This window comes from Castor canadensis, chromosome 5 (assembly GCF_047511655.1).
Source record: "Castor canadensis chromosome 5, mCasCan1.hap1v2, whole genome shotgun sequence".
In the NCBI taxonomy this organism is placed as follows: domain Eukaryota; kingdom Metazoa; phylum Chordata; class Mammalia; order Rodentia; family Castoridae; genus Castor; species Castor canadensis.
In genome coordinates this window covers 136,279,176-136,299,324 of record NC_133390.1, presented here as the reverse complement: position 1 = coordinate 136,299,324, position 20,149 = coordinate 136,279,176, and the positions used below count along the sequence as shown (strand labels likewise).

The window sequence follows — 20,149 nt, the reverse complement described above, 5'->3', positions numbered from 1 at the left end:
ATGTTAGTAAACTTTTGTAAATGCCACAATGTACCCCCATCCAGCACAACAATTTAAAAAAAGGCGGTGGGGGGTGGGGGGAGGAAAGTAATTTTTTTTAAAAGTGGTTGTACAATTTCCAGCCGTAAGCAGTAAGTTGGATGTCAAGAAAACACATAAAAAAGTGATTGTTTTTTTAAATGTAGAACTCTGGTTGTTTTGCAATAAGACATCCATTGTTTATATTCACGAGTGGCTGCTGTTCTTTAGAGTCATGTATTCTCTTAAAAGAATGAATAACTAGTCTACTCATACCCCAAGCTTATTTCTACTCTAAATTTATTTTCCCATGTAAATTCTTCAAGTTTCTCAAGTCCTGGCCCCAAAACTGAATGCATAGATCTTTTTTTTCAGAAGTAGGTAGAAAATGCTTTTTCCTCTCCTCAGCTCACTAGACCAGAGGCTCCTCCAGAGCAGGGTTGGGCCATTTCCCTACTGAACTTGGTAAGTGATAATGGCCTACACACATGAAAGGAAGAAGAACTAATAGCTGTCTCTTTGAGCAAGGTATGTGTTCTGTTTCATGTGGAGTTAAAGGGCAGGTCAACTTTGGACTCTGTACATCCTACTTCCTTTTGGAAGTGCGTTCCCCAGAGTGGCTGGTGGAGAATGTGGCTCAGATCAACAGCTAACATTTACATTGGTCTGTTCAGGTACCATTCTAGGGATTTATGTGCTCACACTCGCACGTGCGCGCACAAACACACACACACACACACACACACACACATCCATTACAATAACCTACAAAATGAGAACTATTTTAATACCCATTTTATAGATTAGGAAGTGGGTATTCAAAGAAGTTAAATGTCTGAGCTGGGCATGGTGGTGCATACCTATAATCCCAGTGCTCAGGGAAGCTGAGGCAGGAGAATTGTGAGTTTGAGGCCTGCCTGGGCCACATGGAAAGAGACTGTCTTAAAAAAATAAAAAGAAGTATCTTGTCCCCAGGTCATACAACTGGTAAGTGGTAGAGCTAGCATTCACAGCATTCAGATCCCAAACAGAGCAAGCTGGTCTTTCTTTTTTTAAAACTATAGTTTTGCTTTTTCTCTTTTTAAATTTATTTGGTCTACAGTCTTAATTAATAAATATACCAAACTACTTGCTTGGGAAAGTGGTGGGAGAGGCCCTTTCTTGAAGGAATTTAGCTTTTTTTCCTATGGTCAAGAATGAAAGAAAAACAGTATTTTAAAAAATTACCTATTATGGGGACATTTGGCTAGGCAAATATCTTCCTTTTCTGTTCTCTGTAGTGGAATTATGTGACAAACGTTCTCACAAGTGAGAAACTTGTATTCATAAATATTAGAATATGTCTTGTTATAGAATGATGGAATAAGGTGAAAAGCAAATTAGAAGGGGAAAAGAAACATAAATCAGTTTAGCAAGAGGAAGATACATTATGTGGGAAGCACTGTTGCTTTTCTCCTTTGATGGTGGCACAGGGAATTAGAGAAGATCCACAGAAAAACAAATATTGATTTCTTATTCTTTAGAAGACTTTCCAAATTTCATGTGCTTATAGTCCATGAAATACTCTATTATTAGAAAGGCATTCTTCATGCAGTCTGAAAAAACATGTGTTAGTGCCTAGAATCTTTGTTGGAAAGGAATCTGCCATTGACCATCATAATATACTTTGTCCTAATACTCCCACTTTTAATCATCTATGTCTAGAAATTGATAGATGCTTTAGTTCAAAATAACAAAAATATAGTTTTATCTGTTGCAACATTATTTGTAGTAGCAAAAATGTGGAAACGATTTAAAAATGTTAATATAATTTTTAAATTTTTAGGAAGGAATAGGCAGGTAGTTAATGTATTTCAGGGGGAAAAAAACCTGCTCTTTCAGAAAGAAAGGATGAGACTGCTGTTTTAATTGTGGTAGAATATATTTTCTTACTTAAAGCACATTTATTTCATGAACAGGGAAGCTGAAGGGACAAAGTTATATCTTGAGTTATCCTATTGGGGAGTTAGGAGGCAATAACTCCTCAAGAAGGACTGCTTACCTTCTTGGGTACTTGTTGAGCTCCTATCCTTCACATGAAAACCATGACTTATTATTTTGGTCAGAATGGTCCTAAGGGTGTTAGGGAAAAGGTTACTTTGGGATAATGGGGTTTTTTTGAAAATCGCCTACAGGTATAATTTCAAAATGCCAAATTTCTCTTGACATTTTTGTCTTCTTTTCTCCTACTCCTCCCATTTATCCTACATGGACTCAGTTTAAATTATTAGATACTCCATTCAGAGCCTATTTTAGTGATACTAGATTTTGTACTCAGTGAATTTTGTAAGAAATTATGAAAAGGCATCAGATTCATTTTTAGGGGTTTTTCTCTTTGTTTCCTTCAAGGGGTGGTTCAGTAACACATTTTGAGTTTAACTGAATATTGTAGCATAATAGATAGGTATTGGAGTACTAGTATCCAGTTTTGAATTTTGGCACTGTGACTGCTGGCAAGTTGCTCAACCTGGCTAAGTCCCATGAGAGTAGGAATAATGATAATGTTTTGAGAATTAGAAAAAGGTAGGGAGACCACCAATGAATTAAAGAAATAGGAGGTAGTGTCACCTGATGATAGCAACTCATTATAGATTGATTTCATAGTGATCTTTACCCTGAAAAATAATTTATAGAACATACCATTAGAGGCTAATTTAATAGTGTAAAATGTGATAATTCCAATAACTGATGGATTTAATGGCCAGAGACATTGCTTTGTGGCCTCAGTCATGAGAATTTGGTGGTGACTATAATCTGTTATGGTGGCAAAATGAAAGATGAGTTAAAAATCACATTGACATGATATATTAGTTTGCTAGGGCTACCATGAAACAATACCACAAACTGGGTGGCTGAAACAACAGAAATTTATTTCTCATGATTCTGGAAGTTGGGAGTCCAGCAAGGTTGGTTTCTGGTACAACCTCTTTTCTTGAGTTGTAGATGGTGTCTTCTCACTGTGTCATCACATGGCCTGTTCTCTGTGTGCATGAGAGAGAGAGAGAGAGAGAGAGAGAAAGAGAGAGAGAGAGAGATCTCATGTCACTTCCTCTTCTTATAAGGACACCAGTCCTATTGGATTAAAGTCTCACCTTTATGACCTCATTTAACATTATTAACCTTACAGATCCTGTCTCCAAATATAGTCACATTGGAGATTACAGCTTCAGCATATGAATTGGGGAGGAAAGTCACAATTCATCCATAACAAGTGGTAAAATAAAATAGTTCCATCAGGACTGTTACATGTTAATTATTACTAAGGAATTAAAAAATTCTTAAATGTGATTTAAAGACATGCTTACATAGAAATTGAGCAATAACTGTACTGTATAAAAAGCTAAAAATTTGGTCTAACAGATCCATTCCATTCTATATTCAACTTGATACTTCTCATTCTTTTGCCTGCAAAAAAAAAATACCTTATTAAGAAAAATTAATTTCAGGTGCCAGTGGTTCACGCCTGTAATCCTGCCTACTTAGGAGGTAGAAATCAGGAGGATCACAGTTCAAAGCCAACCCTGGGCAAATAGTTCTTGAAACCCTATCTCAAAAAAAAAAAAAAAAAAAAAATCACAAAAAAGAGCTGGTGGAGTGGCTGAAGGTATGGGCCTTGAGTTCAAACCCCAGTACCTCAAAAAAAAAAAAAAAAAAAAAAAACTTCCTAAGCATTTCAAATCATGAAGTATAGTAAATAATGTCATTTTAAAGTAGTATAATGGTCAAGGCATATCTCTTTTGAATACTGTAGTTCATTATTATAACAATTTCAAACTGGATCTCCTTATTTCCGTGTCCCCTTCTCTCTCTCTGTAAAAATTAACTCCTAGTAAGTTTTTTCAGTTATGTTCATTTTCCTACTTTTTAAAAAGACTGAAAATGGATAACTGTGACAGGAAAAGAAAGAACTGAACTAAAATGTTGGATTATAGATATAGCACTAGCATTCAGGAAGTAATAAGAAAGTAATAAGAAAGGAAGTAATAAGAAAACTTGGTCATTATGTCAGATCCTTAAGTACTGATACATGTGCCACCTTTTGGCAATAATGTCTCTCTCTAAAAGCTTTTGACTTTCTAATACTATTGTAGTATCAACAATAATGTAAACATGGTATTCTCTTTTCAGCTTCCCTGACTCAGAAAGTGCTTAGAAAAGACACATAATAAGGTTCAGAATTTAACATTAAAGAGTACCTTATTTCCTGTTGCTAAGAAAACAAAATGATAGACTATCTTAAAAAGAAAAGAGACACCTGTCTGAAGGCCTTATCTCAGCAAATGGGAAAGCTGCCAACAGAAGCCTAGTTTGTATTTTACTAAAGCTAGTATTTTACTTTGCAAATGTCCAGTCAGTCCAAATGTTTTATTACTTTAAAGCAAGTAGCAGCTATTTTTGTAAGTTTCTGGTATGTTATCTTTTTAGTTATAGAAGTTTAATTGTTGGTGGGAATGTAAAACATTGTAGCCATTTTGAAAAAGTCTGATAGCTCCTAAAAAAGTTGACTCAGCAATTCCATACAGAGGTAGATACTCGAGAGGTTAAAAACATATTCACATAAAATCTTGTATAAATGCTCAGAGTGGTATTATTCTCAATAGCCAAAACATGGAAACAACTCAAATGTCCATTAGCTGAAGAATTCCTAAACAAAATATGATATATCCACAGAATATCATTTGGTCTTAAAAAGTAATGAAGTACCCAATACATGCTACAGCATGAACGAACCTTGAAAACATTGTGCTAGGTGAAAGAAATCAATCAAAAGAGACCAAATATTGTATAATTCCATTTGTATAAAATGTCCAGGATAGGTAAATCTATTAGTGGATGCCCAGAGATAATAAATTAGTGGTGGCCTCCAGCTGGAAGCTGGTTGGAGAGTTTTGGGAGCAACTGCTAAAAGGTATGGGGTTTCTTTTTGGGGTGATAAAAAATGTTCTAAAGTTGATTATGGTGATGGTTGTACAACTCTGTGAATATACTAAATACCATAAACCACTGAATTTGTGTATTTTAAAAGGATGAATTTTTATGATATATGGAATTGTATCTCAGTAAGTCTTAAAAATTTACCTCAAGTTGAATTTTTAAATGGGAAAAAGAAAAAGACAAGAATAATAATGTTCATATTCTTGACAATCTTACACAAACACATTTTGGTGAATTTATTTTTCCTGTGTTTAGATGTATCTACATAAACTTTGACTTCATTTACCATGTCTAAGCATTTCACTTGTTATATTAGTTTTCATGTACATAATTTTTGTGACCTCATAATTTTGCCATATTTTATAGTCATACAGGTTGCTTCTGACTTCTCCTGATTGTAAATAATGCTGTGCATGAGAGCTGCAAGCATGACTCAAGAGGTAGAATGCTTGCCTAGCAATCGTGAAGCCCTGAGTTCAATCCCCAGTACTGCCCTACCAAAAAGCTATACGTGAACTTGTTTGTCTACATAACTTTTCTGTCAAATTTATTTCCTTAAGATGAATTTCGATGCAAAATTACTGAATCAAAGACAATAAATATGTTTAGGACTCTCGATGCTTGATTCTTTTCAAAGAGGATTCTGCCTAATTATTCTGCTACCAAGAATGTGAGAGCTTTTATTTCACCTACCCTTTCTCAATACTGAGGGTCATAATTTTTAATATAAATTTTAGATTTACAGAATAGTTGCAGATAGTACCAAAAGTTCCTTTCGATCTATCACCCAGTTTCTGCCCCTGTTGTCATTTTGTATAGGTACATTACTATTAACTCAACTTCTGGCTTTACTCAGGTTTTACCAGATTTTCTATTAATGTCCTTTTTCTATTCCAGGACTCAAACCTGATTTAGTGTTATAATTTTATTTTTAAAAATTTAATATAATGGGTATAAAATGGTATTATATCAATTGCCCTCTCTGCTCTAAGTATTATTCTTGCCACTTATGAACCAGAAAAACTCTTTCGTGATTCTTTTTCTGCCCAAAATTCATAATTTTTTTTTGTTTGTACTGATAGTTAAACTCAGGGCACAGGCATGCTTACTACTTGTGCCACCCTGCCAGCCCCAAAATTCATAATCTTAATGCAGTCATAAGGAAACATCAATCGAATATACTGAGAGACGCTCTGTAGCCAGCCAGTCTATATTTCTTTAAAATATTTTTATTAGCATATATTAGTTGTACAGAGGAGTTTCATTGTGGCATTTACATATGTGCTTACAATTGATTATATTCACCCCCGTTCATCATTTTCTCTCATCACCCTCCCCTTTCTTGGAACTATTTCAACAGGTTTCATTGTTCTATTTTCATACATGTATACAAAGGACATCGACAATATTCACCCTCCCCATTTACACTCCCCCCTCCCACTGGACCCTATAGCTAGACAGTGACTGTTTTACCTTGTTCATTTTTTAAAGCACATATTGATGGTTCAGGGAGTTTAATTATGGTATTTCATGCAAGCATATATTGTACTTTAATCAGATTAACCCCTTTTATTACTCTTTCTTTATCACTGTGCTTCCCTATTATTCAGCAGCTTTCAGTGCACTTTGTTATATCATCTTCATACACAGATGCAATTTATTTTGATATTATTCACTCTCTTTTCCTCTCCTGCCCTCCCCTTCATCCCCTCAGACAGACCCACTATTAAAATCATGTTCTCTCTCTCTCTCTCTCTCTCTCACACACACACACACACACACACATGCACACACACACAAACACACACAGACATCTTTTTCTCTCTTTATATATAAGATCACATATGCATTTATGCATATATTTATCTTTTAGGTTTAGCTGCCACATGTGAGGGTAAACACATGACTTTTATCCTTCTGAGCCTGGCTTCCTTCACCTAACACTGTGGTCTCCAGTTCTATCCATTTACCTGCAAACAACAGAATTTCATTCTTCTTTATTGCTAAATAATACTCCATTGTGTGTGGATAGATAGATATCACATTTAAGAAATCTGTATATCAGTTGTAGGGCAGCTGGGATGTTTTCAAAGGTTGGTTATTGTGAATACTGCTGCAATAAACATGGGTATGCAAGTGGCTCTGTTGTATCCTGGCTCCTTTTTTGGGCTCCTTTGTCAAAAATCAAATGGTTATTGCTGCATGGGTTTGTGTCTGGATCTTCTGTTCTGTTCCATTGGTCCTCGTGTCTGCATTTATACCAGTTCCCTGCTGTTTTTAGCACTATGGCTCTGTAGCATAGATTGAAGTAAGGTATTGTGATATCTGCAGTGTTGCTCTTTTTGCTCAGGATTGCTTTGGCTATCCAAGGTCTTTTGTGCTTTCATATGAACTTCAGGATTCTTCTGTGAAGGATGTCATTGGAATTTTGATGGGGTTTGCATTGAACATATAGATTGCTTTTAGTAGTATAGCCATTTTCACAATATTGTTTCTGCTGTCTGCCCTTGCTTGGGTCTGCAGTACATTGATAGAGGATGATGAAAGTTAGGAGAATAGACATTCTGTTATTAACTTTGATCTTAGGGAGAAAGTATTCTATGTTTCACCATTGATTTATGTTAGCAGGTTTTTCATAGATGTACTTTATAGGTTGATAAAAACTTAGTTTTTGAGTATTGGATTTTGTCAAATGCTATATAGAAGTAATCATATGAGGTTTTTTTATTCTTAATATGGCATATTGCATTAATTGATTTTATTTGAGAATTTTTTCTACTTTGCCACCAGATTTACTTCATTTCATTATTGTTTTACATTGACAGATAAAATTATATGTATATGCCATGTACAATATGATTTTTTGATACATTGTGGAGCTAATTGACTTTTATGTTGAATCAATATAAAAATTTTTTTTTTTTGAGACAGGATCTGACTATGTAGCCCAGGCAGGCCTTGAATTCATGATCCTCTTACGTTAGTCTCCCAAGTGCTGGGATTACAGGTGTGTGCCACTAAAAACATTTTTATATGTTGATTCAACATTGCATAAATTCTGAGTATTTAGTAATGGTATATAATCCTTTTATGTGTTGTTTGATTCAGTTTGCTATGTTTTCACTGGGAATTTTTCATCTATATGCATAAAAAGTAGTGGAATGATGAAAGACATCATTCTTGTGATGTCTTTTATTTGTGTTTGGTGTGAAAAACCAAATTCATAGTATCAGTAAGGAATATTTCTTCTTCTCCTATTTTTGGAAGAGTTTATGAAGGTTGGCATTAATCCTTCTTCAAATAAGTGGTAGAACTCACAAGTGAAGCCTTCTAGTTCTGGACTTGACTTTGTGGAAAGTTTTTTATTTCTAATTAAATCACTTACCTTCATATAGGTTTATTCAGATTTCCTACCTTTTTTTCTGGCAGTGCTGGAATTTGAATTCAGGGCTTCGTGTTTTCTAGACAAGCACTGTACACTTGAGATCTTTTTGCTTTATGTTATTTTTCAGATATTTTCCCCCTGGATTGCCTTGGACCACAATCATCCTACCTATGCCTCTTGAGTAGCTAAGATTGCAAGTATATACTAGTACACCCAGCTTATTTGTTGAGATGAGATCTTGCTGACTTTTTCTGCAGGCTGGACTCAAGCTGCGATCCTTGTGATTTCCTTGTTGCTGGGATTACAGGCGTGAGTCAATGCATGCAGCCAGATTTTCTAGTTCTTGGGTCAACTTTGATTGTACCTTTTTGGTCAGTAACAAAATACCCACTTGCATTTGTAATTTTAGCTATTCGAGTCTTCCCTCTTTTTACTTGATGAGTCTATCGAAGGGATTGCCTGTCAGTTTGTTCATCTTTTCACAGAATCACCTTTTGGTATCATTGATTTCTCTATGTGTTTCTGTTATCTAACTTGTTTGTTTCTGCTCTAATCTTCCTTCTGTCTGCTTTGGATTTAGTTTTCTATTTGAAATTAATGTCTGGATATGGATCTTTTTAAATTTATTCTACTGGACTTTGTTGAGCTCCCCTGCTATTTTTTCTGTTATTTCTTCAAAACTTTTTTGGTCCATTTCTCTCTCTACATTCTTTCTGGGATTTTCATTATTTGCATTTGGTATACTTGATGGTGTCCCACAGGTCTCTGAGATTCTGCTTATTTTTCTTTTTCCTTTCTTTTCCTCAGATTGGATAATCTCAATGGACCTATATTCAGGATTGCTAACTCTTTTTTTCTTCTTATTCTAATCTGCTGTGTAGCCCCTCCAGTTGGTTTTTCACTCCAGTGATTATACTTTTCAAATGTAGAGTTTCCTTCCTTATAGGAATTTGATCCCTGTTCTCCCTCTTCCAGAGGCTAACAGGCAGCTTGTTCACTGTTAGTACAGGTTTTTAAGCTCACTCCCCACCTGGCAAGTATGTGTGTGGGAGTGGAGAAGAATAAGGTACATTAAAACACCATGAAGCTCACTGTTCTCATCAAGATTCATGGGCTGGCAAAGTGTCTCAAGTGAGAAAGCGCCTGCCAGCAAGTGTGAAGCCCTGAGTTCAAACCCCAGTACCACCAAAATAAGATAAAATAAAATTCAGATGTTTCTCTTAAATAAAAATGCTTCCCAGATTGCCTTAAGCCTGGTTAGTTTCCACGGGTCTGAAAAGTTATTCTGAAATTTTTTTCAGTGTTATTTCTTTTGTGGAACAAGAGAATTATCAAAGGTCCTTATTCTACCACTTTCTATGGCATCTCTGGTCATTTGTTGACTTCAAAGTTGTCTTTTTTTTTAAATTTCAGGAACAGAAGATGAGTTTTTGAAGAGAAGCAAGATTTAGATTCTGTTTCAGCTGTGCATATGACATTTTCTCTCTTAAAATTTGGGTCTCATATTTTCCATCTGCAGAGGAGGGGTGAAAATACATCTTACAGCTCCCTGTATACTCTATATCTCTATGAAATAAATGCTGTTATATGTTATATCTATGGAAGTGTTTTGGTCCCTTTGGAAGAAAAGCATTTAACTTTCTGAAGACTTCATACTTATTACTTCTAGTTCTGCTTCCCATCATGTACCCTCGTTCAAGCCATTGAACCAGTTGCTTCTCTCTGTCTCTCATTCTTTCTTCATTCCCTCTCTTTCTGTGCAAGACCATATAAATTTTTCCTATAGATGTGCCAGTAAATTTAAATTGCTTTAAATTTCCTTGAGGATGTTCAGGAAAAACTGATGTTATTTACGGTTTGGTTACAAATTATTAATATTTTATACATGATGCCATCTATTTTAATACTATCCGGAAGGTGATTATTGAAAGGTTTTTTTCTTGGTTTTTTGAGATAAGATCTAGTTGAGGCTAGCCTCAAACTTGAGAACCACAATCAAATTCAGGTGACAAGATGGAGAGAGAAGATGGACTAAATGCCTAGGGGGCTTTTTTTTATTGCATATGCATAACATAACTACTAGTTTGATTTTATTTTAATCATGCACCTCAGTTGCATTAAGTACATGTATATAGTATGGACCCTACTATTTTTTGCTCATTTGTTAAGTAAAAAGTCATGACTTTTATTAAACATGTAGGTACTGATGGCTATAGTTCCTTTAACTCCTTTCATTTCTGAAAACAACCTAATTGTTTAACTCCTGTCTCCTTTTGCAGGTTGCAGTGCAAGCAGGAATCAGTTTGGGGACAGCTATGTCAAGAGGATTGTATCAACCAGCAACGATCTTTATGGGTCACCCAATGTCAGCCATCTCAAGCATTGGCGATTTCAGTACAGAGCAGAAATCTCCCCAGCCCACAAAGAACTTTTCAATTCCTGACCCACATTCACACCAACAGACAGCCCAGAGCAGTAATGTGACAGACAGCTGTGTAGTACAAACTAATAGTGACACACAGTGCTTAAATAAGACTGACAAAATAGATGGAAAGACATCTCTTCAGACTGGTGAGAAAATGCCAGTCACAGCCAGTGTGTTGTCTGAGGAGGAACAAACTCATTGCTTGGAGATAGGAAACAACACACGTCACAGCAAGAGTAATTTATCTGAAGGCAAAAAGTCTGCTGAACTTCATTCCTCGTTACAGGAAAGATTAAGCCCAGAAAACAGAACCACTGATTTAAGGTGTGACAGTTTCAGCAGATCAGAGGGATCAGAGGGAGAAGTACTGACACAAGAACATATTGAGGTTGAGGAAGAGCGAGCCAGCCCGCCAGTCTCTGCGGTATCAGTTTCAGAACACTGTGCATCTGAAAATAAGTGGTCTCAAGAGAAGCATTCTGCCTGGGAAGGTTTCTCAGGTGGGTTGATAGGCTGAGTTTGATTGCTGATTTTTGTTAGTGTTTAGTTTCTTTGGGTGATAATGATCTTATATAAGAACAGAATATAATCAAATTTTATCTCTGCCAAAATCCAAAATAGAGACTTTGTTAATTAATTCAACTCTAAGAAGTTCTTCAATGTGTATGTACAAATATCTTTGAAAGTTAAGTCACTGAGTTTTAAAAAATCACTATGATTTTTTAAAAATTATTTTAAGGGCTAAAGGCCTCACTCAAGGGGTAGAGTATGTAGCAAGTGTGAAGCCTTGAGTTCAAATTCCTAGTACTTCAAAAATACTTACATATTTAAAAAAAATTTTTGAAAACTCGTGGTATAGCTCAGCAGTAATTAAAAATTAAAGGAAATTTAGAAAATTTTTAAAGATATATTTGAGTTTTTAAGTACTATAACAGGTTGTAAATTTTTTGTACATGTTTTTAATTGATTAGTAATTTTGCTCTGTTACCTCAATTCTCCATCCAATTAATGGTCAGTAATATGTTCATATTCCCACTTTTAGATCATCTTGCCCATGGGGATCCAAAGTCACAAAGACCTTTCATAAAGATGCAGGAAGAAGAAGAGGAGGAAAGTTTGTGCAGCAGCAGTGACCTCACAGTCTCTGTAAGTGAAGATGATCTGATTTTAGAAAGTCCAGAACCACGGCTGAATCCAGGTGACAAGATGGAGGGAGAAAGAATAGAGGCCTTTAGATTAATCCACACTGAGCAAGAAAGAGATGCCCTGTCCACTGGAAAAAAAAATTGTATTTTTCAAGCTGTAAGTTCTCCTGATTCAAAAAAGGAATCTTCCATGAACTCACCAATAAGACAGTAAGTCATTCTTTTTTTTAAACTGTTCTTTTTTATTTATAAAATTTTAGAGATCATTTCACTGGGAAATATTATTGAGCACTTGGCCATGAATGTGTAAGTTTCTTAAGTCTTATAAGTAGCCTTTTAGAAAAGATCTAATTTTCTTTTATTTTTCTTTCCCTCCTCTTCTTGCACCCCATCGCTCCTCCTTTTTTTCCTCTGTGCCCCTCCTTGTAATGGAATAGCTTTTAAAAGGCAAAAGATTTATACGATCTAAAGAGAAACCAGAGTATTGGAATAGCTTTTAAAAGTCTGAGTATCATTGAATTGTGGTGATTGGCAGTTTATAATTATATCTAATTAATCCCTTGTTAACTCATAAGTCACCCCCGTCCACCCCTATCTTCAGGCTTTTTAAAAAATTAATCCAGGGCTGGCTCCTTGGAATTTTGGAGTGTGGTTTTTAAATGTTTATGGGAAAACATGGCTATTTGGTGAATTTTTGAATATTTCTGTAAATAAGGCATCCCTAGAATGAAAAGGTCAGTCAACGATGGTTGTATCTGTGCCTGGGTTATCAGATTTGAGCCTTTTGATTTTGTGTGGTGAAAGCACTCTCCAGAAGTAGACTGAAGGTATTTTTAAATGATGCTGGTTACCTTGTTCCTCACTGCTTTTGAGGCCCTTCATTCTTTTAATTTGATGTTTAGGATGAGCTCTTCTCCTTTTTTTTGAGGGTTACTATAGTGTCATATTTGCAGAATTAATACCATAACCTCAGAGGTTTAGCCTCTCAGTTTACTTTAAAGTCTATGTTAGTTAGCTTTCCAAAGCTGTGACCAAAATACCTGACAGAACAACTTAAAGGAGAAAACTATTTATTTTAGCTTGATGTTTCAGAGATTTCTTTCCACAGTCCTTGATTGTTGATTTTGTGCCTGTGGTGAGTCAGAACATCATGGCAGCGGGAGCATGTGGCAGAAGCTTTTCACCTCAAGGTAGACAAGAAGGAGAGAGAGAAAATGCCTGAGTTAATTGGCTTTCTCCTTTTTTGCCTTTCATTCCATCCAGGCCCCAGCCTATGTTACGGTACTGCCTACATTCAGGGAATATCTTCCCCCCTTACTTAGTCCTTTCTAGAAACACCCTCATGGACACATGCAAAAATGTGCTTTACTAATCTCCTAGGTGCTTCACAATCCAATTAAGTTGACCATCAATATTAACCATGGCAGGGTCTGTTGGGGCCTGGAGAAAGATCACTTGAATGAATTTTAGTTAGCAAAGATGATGAGTGAAGGAAACACAGAAAGATATGAACAGAAATCTGGATCCTCTGATTTGATGATAGTGATGAAAACAGTGATTTTTAGCACATCTGTGTACCAGCTGAGTTGCTATGTTTGAACTTAAAACTTAGTTTTGAGTTTCCTGGCAGTGAAGGAAAACTCTAAGGAAAGAAATGAAACAAGTATTTTTGGTGTTTTTTCTTTGTTGTATTTTAATTTTTAATAGCTTTATTAAGATATATTACAGTATAAAATTTGTACAAGAAATATGAGTATGTTACATTAATTTCAAATACTATAGTAAAATAAATATGACATAAAACTTTCTGTCTTTAATTATGCAGTTCTGTGGCATTAATTGCATTCGCAATGTTGTGTAATTGTCATGCAAGTCCCTAATAAGCACAGACCTACTGCTCTATGAATTTACTTACTCTAAATATTTTTTATAAGTGAAATCATATAATATTTGTCCCTTTATGTCTGGCTTATTTCAGTTAGCATAATTTCTTCAAGGTTCCTCCATGTCATAATATATACCAGAACCTCATTCCTTTTTATGGTTGAATAACATTCCAATATGGATATACTATATTTCATTTGTCCATTCCTCTATTGACAGATACTTTGGGCTGTTTATACCTTTAAAAGTCATGGCATAAGCTTCATGACTAACTCCCACAGAGAGCTTCCAGATACTAAACACCAGACCGTGGCCAGGTGCTGGTGGCTCTTGCCTATAATCCTAGCTACATCCTAGGAGGCAGAGATCAGGAGGATTGCATTTCAAAGCCAGCCCAGGCAAATAGTTCATGAGACTCTATCTCAAAAAAAACTCTTCACATAAAAGGGCTGGTGGAGTGGCTCAAGGTGGAGGCCCTGAGTTTAAACTCCAGGACTGAAAAAAAAATAAGCTGTAATTTGTATACAATTTCTTCAACACAAGCTACTAGAATGAAACTGAGTAAATTTGGTACTAAAAAGGACTTCTTTGAATCTGTTTATTCTTAAACAGTAAGTAATTTGCTACAAAAGTTGATAAAATGTTCCATGACTTAAAACACTAACATTTGTTATTTTTCATGTGATAGGTGATTGGCCCAGTGTCATTTGGGGCCATAGGGATGATTTGGCACCCTATGCAGGGTTACCAAGACAGCAAGAGTGCAAGCCCCAGCACACAAGTGCTTTTTTTGGTTTTGTTTTATTTTATTTTGTTTTACAATACTGGGGTTCCATCCTAGGTCCTTGCATATGCTAGCAAATGCTCTGCCACTGAATTGCACTCCCATCCCTACAGAAGTGCTTTTTAAGTGTCTTCTGGCATCATGTTTGCTAATGTTCCCCTGGATAAAGAAAGTCACATGGTCTGGCCCAGAGTCAAGGAGTAGAGATACTCAGTCCATGTTTTGGGCTGAGTGACAAAGTTGCATTGCAAAAGGATATGCACACAGGGATAAATTTATGCTCCACCATAGTGTTTGAAGAAGTGAAGAAAAGGCAAGAAATTCAAGTCAGAAAAGATTTGTACAAAGTTCAGTGCAGCATCTTGAAGGCTAGGTAGGCTTTAAGTAAGAAGGAGGAAGCAAGAACAAATGTGGCCACAAAGGATACAGAGGGCATGGGATAAGCAGAGCAAAGGGGCCCTGTGACCGAGGACTGATAGAGGAGGGCCAGTGAGAGTTAAGATCTATATGTCACCTGGGGCAAGTTGAGAAGGGCCTTGAATTATGAATTTAGAATTCATTTTATGTGTTTTGGGGAACTATTGAAAATTATTTTAAAAGAAGGGCAGTATGATGATTGGCCTGATTAAGGAGGATTAATCTGACAACATTAATTTCATCAGGATTAATTCACCATGTGATAAGCAGAATTCTGAGATGGCCCCAAGATTCTCAGCCCACTCTTATTTATGCCTTGTGTAATCACCTTAACTTGAACGTCAGGAACTTTGGTGGATTTCACTCCTGCATCTATGCTATATTATATAGCAAATGAAGGATGTTATAGATGATATAATGAAGGTCTCAAAGATTATTCAGGTAGGCCCATCCTAATCAGGCAAGACTTTAAAAGGGACTGAACCTGCTTAGTGCTGGTGGCTTATACCTGTAATCCTAGCTACTTGGGAGGCAGAGATCAGGAGGATCGTGGTTGGAGCCCAGCCCTAGGCAAATAGTTTGCCAGACCCTATCTCAAAAATACTTAACACAAAAAAGGGCTGGAAGAGTGGCTCAAGTGGTTCTTGCTAGCACCTGGCTAGCAAGCATGAGGCCCTGAGTTCAAACCCCAGTACTGCCAAGAAAAAAAAAAAAAAAAGGATGGGCCTTTACTGAAGTTGGAGAGATAGATGGCAAAATGCCATGTTGTGAAAATGGCCACATAGCAAGGAATGGTTTCTATAACCGCTCAGAACTAAGGGCTTCCATCCTATAGCCACAAGAAAATGAATTCTGCTAGCCACCATTGGCTTGGAATTGTACCCTGAGCCTCCATTCAGATTGCAGCCCCACCTTAATTTCAGCGTTGAGCAAAGAACCCCACTAACCCACATCCAGGTTTCTGTCCCATGGGAACTATGCGATAATACATTTGTGTTAGGTGCCAAGTTTTTGATAATTTGTTTTATAGCAATAGAAAATTGATACAATCAAATTGAAAAATTGGAAGCAAGGATTGTATCTTTGCAAGGATTATGTGGGTAGAAGTATCTGCCCATAATTATAATGACAATGAGCAGGCTGAGCAGATGTGTTCAAGGCTTAGTGTGATAAGACATGGTGACAAAGTAGCTGAGCAAGTGAGCAGCCCAGCAGCTAAGGTAACATGCTTTTTCTCATCTCACACCCTCACATCTCTGATCTGACCAAGCGTGTTTCACACATAACCACTTCAGGTAAGCAGCAGTAAAACATGATACATTGATAGGAAGCTAGAAAAGTCATTGTGCATATCTGCATTAACCAACAAGCAATTTCTCATGAAAACATATTTCTCTGGTTCTTCTCTAGTGAATATAGTAATATATAATACTTAATATATAGTAATATATTAAGGTTGTTTGTTTTGCTTTGTTTTGTTCACAGATGAGTAATGACATGTATCTACTTTTATAGTAGCACTCAGCATAACACAGAATAGTTTTACTGCCTATATATCCCCTGTGCTCCATCTACTCATCTCCCATCCCTTTCTTCAACCTGAACACCTGGCATGCCCTGACCTTTTTACTGTCCCTATGTGTTGGCTTTTCCAGAATGTCATTTAGAAGAATCAGGTAGTGAGTATCCTTTTCAGATTAACTTTTTCATTAAGCAGCATACATATTTGGTTACTTAGGTCTTTTCATGATTTACTAGCTCATTTCTCTTTAGCACTGAATAATATTACATTATCTGGATGTACCAAAATTTATTTATCCATTCACTTATTGAAGGACATCTTGGTGGCTTCTGAGTTTTGTCAGTTATGAAGAAATCTGCCATAAAGTTCACGTGCAGGTTTTTGTGTGAACATATGTTTTCAGTTTATTTGGATAAATACCAAAAGTGAAATAGCTGGGTCATAAGGTAAGTCTGTATTTAGTTTTGAAAGAAACTTTCAAATTGCTGTACTATTCTTCACTATTATTAGCAGTGAATGAGGATTGTCATTGCTCCAAGTTCTTCTCAGAATTTGGTATTCTCACCCATTCTGTTAAGTTGTGTAGTGTTATTTCATTTTAATTAGCAGTTTCCTAATGATACATGATGTTGAGTTTCTTTCCATGTACTTATTTGCTATCTATAAATCCTTTTTGATAAGGAATCCATTGATACCTCTTGTTATTTTTAATTCAATTGTATACTTTCTTACTGTTGAATTTTAATAGCTCTTTCTATGTTTTGATTACCAGTCATTTATCAGAGTAGTAAGGTATTTTGCAAATGTGTTCTCCTGGTCTGTGGCTTGTCTATTAACACATCTTTTTTTGCAGAGCAGAGATTATAGAGAATTGGTATAACTTACTCCTTAAATGTTTGATAAAATTCACAAATGAACCCATCTGGGCCTGGCTTTGGAAAGTTAAATATTGATTCAATTTATTTAATTGATATTGGCCTATTCATATTATCTATTTTCTTTGTATGAGTTTTGATAGATTATGTCTTTCAAGGAATCTGTCCATTTCCTAAGTTATCAAATTTATACACAGAGTTGTTCATACTATTCCTTTATTACTCCTTTAAATATCCTTAGGATCAGTAATTATGGTCTCTCTTTCATTTCTGATTTTTGTGTCTTCTGGTATTTGTGTCTTTTCTTGACTAGTCAGATGTAATGGGCCAAATATTTGTGTTCCCCCCTGACCAATTCCTGTGTTGGAATTGAACACCAATGTGGCTGTTTTTGGAGACAGGGCCTATGAGGAGGTAATAAAGATTATGTGAGGTCATAAAGGTGGTACCTTAATTCCATAGGACTGGTGCCTTTATAAGTGGAAAAGTCACCAGAGCTCTCTCTCCTCTGCCATATGAGGACATGGAAAGAAGGTGGCCAGTTGCAGGCCTTACCAGGAACTGAATTGATCACCTTGATCTTGTACTTCCTAGCCTCCAGAACTATGAGAAATAAATTTTGGTTGTTTAAGCCACCCAGTCTATGGTATTTTGTATTTTGTTTGGTTTGAAAGCATATTTCCTAATCAGAGTAATTATTATTTTAAAGTCATTGAGGTATGTTTTATTCCCCAGAATGTGGTATATCTTGGTAGATGCATTTGAAAAGAATATATATTTTGCTGTTGTTGGATGAAGTGTCTTATAAATGTCAGTTAGATCTAATTGATTCATGGTGTTCTTTAGTTTACCCATTTCGTTACTGACTGCCTGCTGACAGAGGTATGTTCAAGTCTCTATAATAATGGAATTTGTCTGTTTCTCATATTGGTAGGTATGTGCACATATTCCTGGGTGTAGATTGCTATTTATTCTTGGTGTTCTCTGAATTTCCAAATTATGGTTTAGGATCTGTTATTCCTTTAGTCATTCCTCAGTCATTATTACTTCAAAATTTTCTTCTGCTTCTTACCTTTTTAATTATCCTTCCAATATTCCCATTGTGTCATATATGTTACATCCTTTTGTAGTTGTTCCACAGTTATTGGCTGTGTGTGTGTGTGTGTGCACATGTGTGGTACTGGAGTTTGAACTCAAGGCCTTGCTCTTTACACTTCAATTTGGGAGGTTTTTCTTCAAGTCCACTGGTTTTCCACCCCCTTTCTTTGTCCCTCTTTCTCTTGCTTCCTTGTTTTCATCTCACTACATTGCCTAGGCTGGATCCAAACTCTTGGGGTCAGTGAGAATCAAGGAATCCATCTGCCTCAGCCTTCCACACCCGGATTCTTTTCTTAACTATGCCCAGTCTACTGGTGAGCCTACCACAGGCATTCTATATTGAGCTTGATGTTTACTCTTTTTTTGGAAAGTATGTAGATCATCTAGGTGTGAAGGCACAAGCCTGTAATCCCAACACTCGTCAGGCAGAGGTAGGAAGATCTCCAGTTGGAGGCCAGCCTGGGCTACACAGTGATTTTGAGGCCAACCTGGGCTTCATAGAGAGACACTGTCTTAAAACAAAACAAAACAAAACAAAAATAAATGGTAAAGTATGTAGATTATTTTAAATTATTCTTTCTAAGCCTCTGTATTAAATTATTTTCCCTCCACTTGTACTACCACAGTTGAAAGTCCCATCCTTTAAATTCCATTTTGATTCAATTAAAATTTCCTGAATACCTGCTAGGTCCAAAGCTCTCTGCACTGTGGGCTATGGAGTCATGGAAATTTAAACTATGGCTGCAAATTTTTCAGCATTTCTTTTATCCTTTCTTTGAATCTCTTGTGCTTATGGCCACTTCCAACATATAGAGCATGATAGAATTGATGCTCTGTGACTTCTGAAACTGAGTTATAAAAAGTCACCAGTTCCTACCTTGTTTGCTGGAACTCTCACCCTTGGAACCTTGAACCATAATCAAATAAGAAATATGACTGTTCTGAGGCTGCCATGATGGTGAAGAAATTATATTTAGTTGCTTGGTCTATGGTTCTAGCTGAGTCTTCTCCTTCCAGGCATCCATACCACAGTGCCAAACATATAGGGGAAGGCTTCTTGGACTCTTCAGATGAGTCCATCCACAAGTTAAATATCACCAAATGACCTAACCCACAAAATCATAAACTTAGTAACTTGGTTGTTGTTTTAAGCTACTAAGTTTTGGGTATAATTTGTTAGAAGTCTAAAAATAACTAAGAAGTGAATGTACTCATTTGACATTGAGAGCCTGTTGTGTGCCAGGTGCTGTTCTTGCCCTTATGGAACTAATGATCATGTGTGTGGAGAGGAAGAAGGACAAATAAACCAAGAAACAATCTGTGTGAAAAATATTATGATAAAGAATAAATACTTAAGTGGATAGGGAAGACATGGGTACACTTTAATATAAAATAATCACAGAAAGTCTCTGTTCAGATAGAATTTGAGTAGAGACCTGAAGTGAGTGGGAAAGACTCAATGAGTTGTGCTCATACCTTCACTATACACTTGATCTGCTCTATTCTTTATTATTTCACTTTTTACCCTAGTATATTTGTTTGTTTCTCAGTTTATATTTCCTCTTTCCCCTCCTATATCTGGGAGATGGATAAGGTATATCTTGAGGAAGAGCATACTAGGC

The 20,149-nt window shown here is 36.1% G+C and overlaps 1 protein-coding gene across 6 annotated transcripts in view; it reads left to right on the top strand.

Moving 5' to 3' along the window:
- Nucleotides 1-20,149, top strand: part of Kiz (kizuna centrosomal protein) — a 111,963-nt gene that overhangs the window by 19,477 nt on the left and 72,337 nt on the right. For all 6 annotated transcript variants that reach the window (XM_074074228.1, XM_020176662.2, XM_074074226.1 and 3 more), the window contains 2 exons: nt 10,657-11,302; nt 11,845-12,157. In XM_074074228.1, coding sequence (XP_073930329.1) covers nt 10,657-11,302; nt 11,845-12,157 — 959 coding nt within the window. The remainder of the gene's footprint in view (nt 1-10,656; nt 11,303-11,844; nt 12,158-20,149) is intronic.